This window comes from Miniopterus natalensis, chromosome 21, assembly GCF_054644295.1.
Source record: "Miniopterus natalensis isolate mMinNat1 chromosome 21, mMinNat1.hap1, whole genome shotgun sequence".
NCBI classification, from domain to species: domain Eukaryota; kingdom Metazoa; phylum Chordata; class Mammalia; order Chiroptera; family Miniopteridae; genus Miniopterus; species Miniopterus natalensis.
Window position 1 is genome coordinate 12,739,260 of NC_142101.1, and position 10,282 is coordinate 12,749,541.

Here is a 10,282-nt window from a genome sequence, read left to right on the forward strand (position 1 = left end):
ACCCCGCGCCCGCCTTTTATAGAGGGTCCCTGGAGCCCCGCCCTAGCAACTTCCCCTAGCAACGCCTCGCCCCGGCGCTCCCGGCGCTTATCGGCCTCCGCCAGGCTCTTCCTGTTCCCCTCCCGCTGCCAGCTCGGCTCCGCGGCCCCGACCACGTGACCTGCCCCGGGGAGGGGCGGGGCGAGCGGAAGACGTGAGGGGCGGGGCTCTGGACGGCTGGGTCGACGTCATCAGGAAGCGCCGGGCCCGTTGTGGCGCTTGGGCACTGGGCGTCGCAGTTTCTGGGACGAGGTGAAATGGCGGAGGCGGCGGCGCTGGTGTGGATTCGCGGCCCCGGCTTCGGGTGCAAGGCGGTGCGGGCCGACTCGGCCCCCTGCTCCGTCCGTGACCTTATCCATCGCCACTGCCAAGATCAGGTGAGGTTCGCGGTTCCCGGAAGGAGGGGGAAAGAAGGGGACAGGATTGGGTGCGGAGAGGGTGTGTGTAGAGTGTCTGTTCTTTGGGGTTTTCGGCTTTGAAGGCTGAGGGTTCCTCAGTTTTAAGGTGTTTCAAACTGATGCTGAGGCCTTCCTTTGCTTTTGCTTTGTGGTGGTGGTTTTGTCACTCCGCTCACAGACGCCCAGTCCAGCCCTCAGTCTGGACTAACAGAAAACGCTGAGGTTTTCTGTTTCTTCATCCGTAAGCGAGGCATTTGGACCAGATGCCTTTTAAGGCTCATTTCGTTACATTCATTCTGTGATTATTTGACGTGCATTTTGTCCACTGATCAAACATTGCAGTTAGCTCCAATCTAGAGAAGTATGTCATATCCAAACCCAGGCCCAAGGATGGCTGGGGAGGGAAGCGGATTCATCGGGCCCCTCACTGGTTGGGGCGGCCGAACACTCACACACGTGCCTTTCTGAGGGCATGGGTTCTTAGGGCCTGTCAATTAGATGTTTCCACGAATCATTCGATGGTCTCATTTGTCCGTGCATGTTTTTGCAAACCTATCACGGCCTTCTAGAGTTACACGTGTGGTTTCCTTAATTATCAAGCAAGCAAGGTTTGACCAACTAAGATATAAACCTGTTCAGTTATCTAAAGAATTGGGCGGCCTCCCTGAATCTAATTTTAATATTGGCACTTGACCTAGTATTGTTTTTCTTTATAATCACACCTCGTCCTTGCTTCCTAGGCTGTGCCCCCTGCTTGTTATTTATAAGCCTAACACGTGTTAACACCACAGCCTAAACCAGATTTTTACTTGGACAGGTTCCATGAAACAGCATTGTGTGTTTGCAAATAATGTGGCTTTTCAGCTTCCCCCATTTTTCTTCCTATACTGCAATCCAGTCAAAAAACTGTCAGAACTGTCTTTGACCTTCTGAATGGGGTTATATTTTCCAAAATAATGGGATTTTAATATCTCTGAAAATAGCTCTTATCTCATGAATACAGTTTTCAGACTTACTGACAATTGATCCAAGGCGAGACCAGAAGAAAAAAGGATCTTAATTATGAGGAGTATGGGAAAAAATAATTTTTTTATTAAAAAAAAAGTATGAGATATAAATGAATGGATTCAGCCAGGTACTTAAGAAACAGGACCATAACAGAAATGAACACAAAACTTATAAAAGGGCATTTAATTAGATACTAGAACAAATAATAATAGCTCAGGTTCACGCCCATGCTTTTTAAGACAAGACTATTCTGACACATGATAAAGTTAGTGTCAGCTCCCATGCAGAAAGTAAAAAACCTGCGCTGCTCTTCATTTGGCGGGGATAACAGACTCAGATAAATCCAACTGCAAAGTTAGTAGGAGACAGTATTTCTCCCAAGGACATGGGGGCAGTGGTGAAATGTCATAGTGACTCCTTTGAAAGTCTACTGCTTTCTTACTCACTGAGAGACCTTGATCTCGAAAATCATGGACTATAAGAAACTTTGTTGGAAATTATATTGGTAAGAATGAAGCATCCCACTCTTGCCTGAGAATCGAAGTCACTGTGATATAGAGCAGCACTCTTGATTTCCCAGCTCTTCACTTGCTGTAGCTCTTCACTTCTGTTCTTGCCCGTGTCTGGAATGATGGTTTTCACTCTCTTCAGTTTTCTGCTCCAGTGCCGCTTGGTCAGAGAGGCTTTCCTTGACTAGCTGTAGGTGTAAAATAGATTAGCACCACACCCATCTACATATCTTAATGCCCTTTACCCTGCTTATCACCATTTCACCTATAATTTGTTCAGTATCTGTCTTGCCCTATTAGTATGTAAGCTCCACGAGGCAGGATCTGTGTTCACTGTATTATTCCTGTAGTGTCCCAACACCTGAAAAATACCTGGCCAATAGCAGACACTTAATATTTGTTGAATGAATGAATGGTTCCTGTTGAAATAGCTGTGTGATAGGGTTCAGGGTGAATGTTCATAGTTTCCACTTGGGGAAGAGACCAGTAATGCATTTGTCCTTTCTATTGGTGTTGAGATCTTTTCGTTCTTGATATTGTAAATTGAATCGTGTACTTCCTAAGTTCCATGTAACTTTGGAAAATACTCCTCTATTTTACAGCGTCAGAAACTTGTTCAGACAGACATAATTTTTATCATTTCTGTTCATCACTTGATCTGAGAATTTTTTTTGAAATATACAGACTGGGTTTGGGGGCACTTGTGCTTCTGAGTGATCAACTGTAACTCAGGGGGATGCTAGCAGAAGAGACAAGCATGGCTGCCAGCTGGCCCTAAAACTGTGAAAGCTTATGCAGGTGTACTAAAAACCATACCCTTGTTTCCTTCCTTTCCCTCTTCTTATCCTTTTACCTACACTTTCAGGATATATATTGTCACTTTTAAACATTGTCACTTTTAAACTTGGGGGCCACTCTTTATATTATCTGTTTGAAAAAGTCAGAGGAAATAGGACCTCCAGAGTTACCGGATCTGTGCCCTGCATAGTCTTCTGCCTTGACTCTGACTTCCTGTTAGTTTCACCCAAAAGATGAAAAGTTCTTCTGTATATATGATTAGGTATCAGGAAAAATTTTACCCAGAATACATCATATGAAATGACTTTTTTCTTTTATTAGTTTTATTTTTATTTGAAAAAACTTTTTCATTTTCAATTAAATATTAATTGAATACACACTACCTGCTTGTCACCGGAGTAATGAAAAGATAATAAGCTATGACCCTTCCTGCAAGGAACTAATAAATAGCATTTAAAAACCTCCATTTGTCTCTAGGATGTTCCAGTGGAATGCTTCTTTGTGAAATGCAATGGATCACTTGTTAGCAGTGATGCCACCGTGCAGCATGGAGCTGTTTATAGCTTGGAGCCCAGACTTCGTGGTGGAAAAGGAGGTAGGACATGAATGTCGACTGCTTGCTTGTTTATAACACATCTGCTGTCTTTAGCGAGGTGTATTAAATTAAAAACTCCTTGGTCTCTGTACTATGCCAGCCTTATGCTTTGTCTTATGAAATCCTTTATTTTCTTTCCAGCTTTTGAATATCTCCTCTTTTGTTCTTTTTGAGCAAGGTATTGCGTGATACAGTTCCCACCTTCTCCAGCTGGGTAGCTCCTAGGCAACCGAGGCGCTAAGGCTTTGGGGAAGTTTAGAGGAAGAGAGATGGTCATTGTTGTGTCCAGCTTGCTGAGGAAAGCGTGTAGAACAATCAAGCCTCCTGCTCTTATCAAGATTTGGTCTCGTTACTGTTTCCAAGGGAGGCCTAAAGTCACTTTATGAAATACAACTGTTTATGTGTTGGGGTAGAATAAGGTTCTGGCTGTATTAGCACATCTGAGAAAAGAAGTCTTTCTCCTGATACCCTAATGTGTAATCCTGAAGCTTTCTTGAAATCTACAGTGATTCGTTTTGGTTTTCAGAGAGCTGACATTTCAGATTATAATCATCCTGCTGTTTGAAATTGTGTCAATAAGAATGAAGTCTCTCATATTAGCCAGTGACAGCTTAAAATTGCCTTTCCTTTTGAACGTGCTATAAAATCTCACCATACACTTTTTAAAGTTCTTATTCTGGGAATCTTGTGTTCTCTGGCGCTGGGTACAGGCCTGTAAAATATCTCAGTGGTGCAGGTACAATATTTCAGAAATACAAGAGGAAGCACGAAAGGTGAGGTTGAGTCAAGTTTATCAGTATTTTTACCTTTGATCCCTGGGTTCAAATCTTGATATCCATTTCCTTTATTAAAAAGAAAGACCACCTTTAATTTTGCGATACATTACTATTTTCACAAGTTCAGCATTTATCCATCCTTAAACACTTTTTAACCTGCTTTCTCCGAATATATTTGCTCAGGTTTTGGGTCTATGCTCCGAGCTCTTGGTGCTCAGATTGAGAAGACAACCAATCGAGAAGCTTGCCGGGATCTCAGTGGAAGGAGACTGCGAGATGTCAATCATGAAAAAGCGTAAGATACCATTTGTTTTTATTTTTTTAAAGAGAAAAACATACTTTCCTATCAGTGGTGATTATACACATGCCGTGCAGATCAGAAATGTAAACTTGAAATATCTGTGCTCTAATTTATTGTTACCAAATTTTACCTTTTCCCTCATTTAATAATTATCTTTGGGTCTTAGTTAAGTCCATTACAGAATGCTAGTAGTGAGTGTGGCACACCTTTCTGAGGGATTAGCACAGTATGAGCAAGAGTGCACTAATTTGTTGGGGGGAAGATATCCATTCAGTTACATCTCTTTCTCTCCCACCCCCAGGATGGCTGAATGGGTAAAACAGCAAGCTGAGCGAGAAGCTGAAAAGGAGCAGAAGCGCCTAGAGAGATTGCAGCGGAAGCTCGCAGAGCCCAGGCACTGCTTCACCAACCCCGACTACCAGCAGCAGTGCCACGAGATGGCTGAGCGTCTGGAGGATTCCGTCCTCAAAGGTGAGAGGGAGAATTCCTTGTTGTAGTCAGTAGGCACTGTGCAGCCAGCTTTCCAGACTGGTCCACACTGCACACAAAGAGCAGTTCTTCAGCTTTTTTGGGTCACAGACCTCTGAGAATCTGATGAAAGCTGTGGAACCTCTCCCCTCAGTATTGAGCACAGTATATCTTACGACCCAGAAAAAAAAAATCACATAATGATACAACAAGGGAAAGACAAATGCATGCAAATAACAAGCACAAGGGGGTGAAGCATTAGGTTTGGGGAGGGCTACGTTTGAACCTCTTGGCCTCAAAGTTTATAAGTTGGACACTGGTGCTTTAAAATTCTGGTCCCAGATCCAGAATGCTTGTTATTTTAAATCTGTGTAAATTCTAGATTAATCTCATTTTAACTATATTAAATTTTAACTATAAGAAATTTAAATCTAGAGCTTTAGATTGCAGCTCTTTTTGTAATCCAGGCTACGTATAATTTCTTTAATCAACTTTGTCTTTATAGTAGACATTGAGTTGTTAAAATTTCTGCTTAGGTATGCAGGCTTCCTCCAGCAAGATGGTATCAGCAGAAATCGGTGAGACTCGGAAGCGGCCTAACAAATCAGAAACAGATGGAGGATCCAGTGCTAGGAAAAGGAAATGCTTTTGGTAAGTATGTTTCATTTCATTCTGAGTGCTTCAGTCTTCAGCATTCAATGGTTGTCACATTGTCACACCAGTACTGGTTTCTGCTCCGAGTGCCATTGATAAATATTTTTCCTTATAGTGAAGGATCACACAAACTGCTTTATACTTGAGTTACTGTTTGGTGTTAACTTTCAAAAATCCCAGGTAGAGATGCCAGGCTGTACTTTCCAGGTGGTCTGTTTTTTCTGTTTTTTTGAGAGTCATAATCGAGGTCTTTGGTCACTCTGCCAGACCTCTCTTCACCACTTTCGCACTTGTGGGTCAAAAGCACAACAGTACGTTTTCTTATCCATTCTTCTGATAGCTCTCCCGCCCTTCCCAGCTGGTCCTCTGGTTACCAGCTCAGTTCCCTTGGGTCACGTTCTAGATAAGTCCAAATGGATCTTGCTTCCTTATAAGCCTCCCCTTGGGGATAGAAAGGTAATTATTAACCAAAGATCATGTAACTCTGTGAGTCCAGCATAGAATTTTGTGTATTATTTCTGAAATGAGAATTAAATGTTTCTGAGAGAAAAGGCATTGTGTGTTTCTTTTAATCAGGTTTATAGAGGTATAATTTACATACAGTAAAATTAACCTTTTTTGATTGAACAGTTCTAATAGTTTTAAAAAATAGTCATATAACCACCACCAAAATAAAGATCTAGAATTTCCATCACCCTAAAAATTTCCCATGTGCCCCTTTGCAGTTAATTTCCTTCCTATACCCTCACTCCTGGCAACCACTGATCACTGGTACATTGTTCCTGTGGTTTTGTCTTTTCCACAATGGCATGTAGCCTTTTGTGTCTGGCTTCTTTCACTTACCATAATGCTTTTGAGCTCCATCAATGAGTGGTATTATATGTATCAGTAGTTCATTCCTTTTTATTGCCAGGTACTATTGCATGGTATGGCTGTATCACAATTGTTTATCCATTCCCCAGTCAAATAATTTCTTAACAGTTGAAATCCATACAATATAGGGAAAACAAGCTTTAAATGAAATTAGCTTTGTTTTATGAGATTCATAACTTTAAAAAAGAGATCCTCTTGGATGTTTGGGATGGTTGGTTCTAGTTTCACTGAATTTTTTTTTTTTTTACCTACTGTTTATTCCTCTGGAATATCCTTTTCTGAAACTTACCTACTCTCCATCTCAAGCTAGCAGATATTTTTATTCAGACAGAATCTGATCCCTGCAAAAATTGCAGCCTTTTTTTAAGTAGAAGATATAAGTGGTGTTAAAACTTTCTGTTTTTTCTGACAGGTTGGGCATGGAAGGACTAGAGACGGTGGAGGGGTCCGGCTCTGAAAGCTCAGATGATGACAGTGAAGAAGCACCTAGCACTTCAGGAATGAGCCTTCCTGTTCCAAAAAATGACAGTGGTGGTGTGGAGATGGCAGTCGAATTTCCCAGTAGTTCTCAGAGGGCAAGAGTATTGAGTACAGACTGCAGCTCACCAGAACAACTACAGAGCTCTGTGGCTGACTCTGGGAATGGTGTTTCAGAAGATGTGTGTGCCCAGCTGGGAGCGACATCTACCAAGGGGTGTGTGGGAAGGAAGGTGGCTGTAGAAACAGAGAAAACCCAGCAGAAAAAGGAGGCCGAGAGAAGAGGACCCATAGAGAGGGACCCAGCTGGGGCTGGACTGAGTGAGGAGAAAGAGACAAAAGATATGACTGATGGGGAACCAGCTGCCAAGGCAGCACCTGGAGAAGACGGGGAAAACATTCCCACTGCCAAACTGGAGGAAAGCCAGTCAGGAAACACAGTAAGTAATTTTGGGGAGGTGGTTGTCTAAAGCCAAATCAATTTAATCTCCACAGTGAGTCATTAAAATGAAAATGTGCTTTTCCCCACCAGTTGCTTAGTGGATCAGAAATGAAGTGCAGATTTACGATGGTTCAGCTGGCCTGGCCCGCTAAAAATCCTTAGTTTTTTGTGTTTTTTCTTCGCTCCGGAATTTGTATTTTTTGCCACTAGGTGGTGGCCTTTCATTACTTCTAAGATGTATATTTTTCACATTTTAATCTGAATTTGGATGTATATTTCAAATCATAGCATTAACTGTATTGTTTGTTCTTTCTTAGTAATACATACAATAGTAAGGCATTTGAAGGTAGTGATATTTTAGATTTGATGAAAGGAGCCTGTTTTAAATATTTTCTTTGTGTTTTTCTCCCCCTCAGGCTATTGGTCAGGAATCTATAGATTTACTGGCCTTCGGCTCTGTTGCAGAAATGGAGTTGCTGGGGCTGGAGAAGCTCAAGAGTGAACTGATGGCCCGGGGGCTGAAGTGTGGGGGCACCCTTCAGGAGCGGGCGGCAAGACTCTTCTCTGTCAGGGGACTGGCAAAGGAGCAGATAGACCCTGCTCTGTTTGCCAAGCCTGTGAAAGGCAGGAAGAAATGAATTGCTCCGAGCTGATTTCCTATTTTTTTTCTAGTCTAGCACTTAGAACCTGAATAACGTTGACTATTGGCCATTATTCCTGTTGATATTAAAGCTGACTTTTTTAATAACCCGATTCTAATTATACCCTCTTTTCCATTATTACATTCATAGAATTAATGTGTGAAACCATCTGAGCCTGACATGGGAAGGTTTTTTAATAACAAAATTTAATAAACATAGAGCTATTCAGATTTTTTGGTAAGTTATATTTTCAAGGAATTTATCTATTTGACTCAAGTTGTCAGATTTGTGGGTGTCTGTAGAGGCTGCAGTGGTAACTTCCTTTTCGCCGGAGTTTTTAAATGATGTTCCTGAAAGGGAGAAATTCACGCCATGATTCGCTTCACAGTATTAGCAGGGATTCTCTGTTTATGTAGATGTATGGTTATCAGAAAACGTATAGTTACACAGAAAACAGTCATTGAAAGGTCTTGGGCAAAGCTGGACAGTAAATAGTTATTTAAGAAATCGCTTGGCTATTCAAAGAGATCACAGGGCTTAAAGTCTTAGAGAAAGAAAAAACATTTCTGTGATCCCAAATTATGCCACAGTTTGCAGTGGGACAGGTGGGAGTTTGCAAGAGTAAGTGAAACACATATGCTCAGCATATGGCTTAATCTTTCTGAGGGTGGTACAAACCGCGTTTGATCTTAGATGTATGGAAACGGCTAAAGCTTCAAAAAGAGAACTGTGTTTTTTCTTTATTATCTTTCAGTAATATTTTGGACACTTGCCTTTCATGACAATAGAAATAACTGTATAGAGACATTGCCCTTTGTTTTTCTTGGCTTCCATTCATTTTTACTATATTTGAACTCCTCTCCCCTTTTTTGTAATGTCTCAAGTTTTTATTTGGGCCCAAGTATCATCTGCAACATGGGCTGGCCAGTCCTTTCATTGTTTTTATTTTTTGTCTCCCGCTGGTATTCTTAGAGTTACTTATTTATTTTATTGATTTTTTTTTTTTTTTTAGATAGGAAGGGAGAAGGAGAGAGGGAAACACCAATGTGAGAGCGGAACATTGGATCAGCTGCCTCCCGCATGCCCCATACCAGGGATTGAACCTGAAACTTGGGCCATGTGCCTCGACCAGGAATCAAACCCTCAACCTTTCGGTGCACAGGACGAAAAAAGAAAGGGCTCTTTTTTAAAAAAAATAAGTACAAGGGGACATCTGTAGTACAACAATAAAGATAAATTTAAAAAATCAATAAAAAAATAATAAAACAAGTATATGTGTGGTGCGCTTTCTGAACCCTCGCATGCCTGGCAGTGTTTTTCTGTTGCCTGAGCATATGCAATACCTTGTCTTAAACAACAGATACTTGCTGTTATTTTCTGGCATATAATATTGTGGAAGAAAAGCTTTATGACTGTTGAGTTTTTTTATTATATCTAATGTGAATTTTTCTCCCTAGACACTTCTGTATTCTTTCTTTGTCCTTCAAATGAAAAGTCACCAGGTTAGCCCTGGCCAGTCTGGTTCAGTGGTTAGAGCGTTGGCCCTGGGACTGAAGGGTCCCAGGTTTGATTCTGTCCAAGAGCATGTATCTCGATTGCAGGCTCGATTCCTGGCCCCCATTGGGGCCTGTGCAGGAGGCAACCAATGGATGTATCTCTCTCACATCGATGTCTCTCCCCACTCTCTCTTAAAAGCAATGGAAAAAATATCCTGGGGCCAGGATAAGTAAAAGTCACCAGATCATTTCTAGGTGTGGTCTCTTCCTATTTTTTAGTATTGGGCGACCCTTTGTGGTCTGAAGACTAGCCTTTTATCTTAGACAATTGTATTCCTGTTATTGATTGATTATGGATTTTACTCTCTGCCCTGTTCCGTGGAACCTCATTTTCTGTTGGATCCAGCCTGCTCCTCCTGTGTTTGTCAAGTCAGCAGTTAGGTCTTTCTTTTTCTTTTTTTAAAATCTTTATTGAGAGTATTACAGGTGTCCCATTTTTTCCCCCCAATTGACCCCATCCGCTTTGCTCCCACCCCCTCCCCAGGCCTTCACCCTGTTATTGACTGTGTCCATGTGTTATGCATATATGCATATAACTTCTTTGGTTAATCTCTTCCCACCCTCCACCCCCCTTCCCTCTTTCCTCTGAAATATGATCGTCTGTTGCATGTGTCAGTGTCTCCGTATCTATTTAGTTTCTCAGACTCTTTTGTTCATTAGCTTCTTCTTAAAGAAGACCCTTCAACTTTCCCTGTAGTGCTGGTCTGGTGGTGATGAACAACTTCAGCTTTTTCTTATCTGTGAAGC

The 10,282-nt window shown here is 41.7% G+C and overlaps 1 protein-coding gene across 1 annotated transcript; it reads left to right on the plus strand.

The window, feature by feature from the left end:
- Positions 1–278: 278 nt before the first annotated feature.
- Positions 279–9,248, plus strand: SDE2 (spliceosome associated SDE2). Its single transcript, XM_016221230.2, has 7 exons — positions 279–416; positions 3,230–3,347; positions 4,307–4,418; positions 4,726–4,895; positions 5,429–5,543; positions 6,832–7,336; positions 7,755–9,248. Exons 1-7 carry the CDS (start codon positions 297–299, stop codon positions 7,974–7,976), a joined length of 1,362 nt encoding a protein of 453 aa, XP_016076716.2. The 5' UTR covers positions 279–296; the 3' UTR covers positions 7,977–9,248.
- The last annotated feature ends 1,034 nt before the right edge of the window (positions 9,249–10,282 follow it).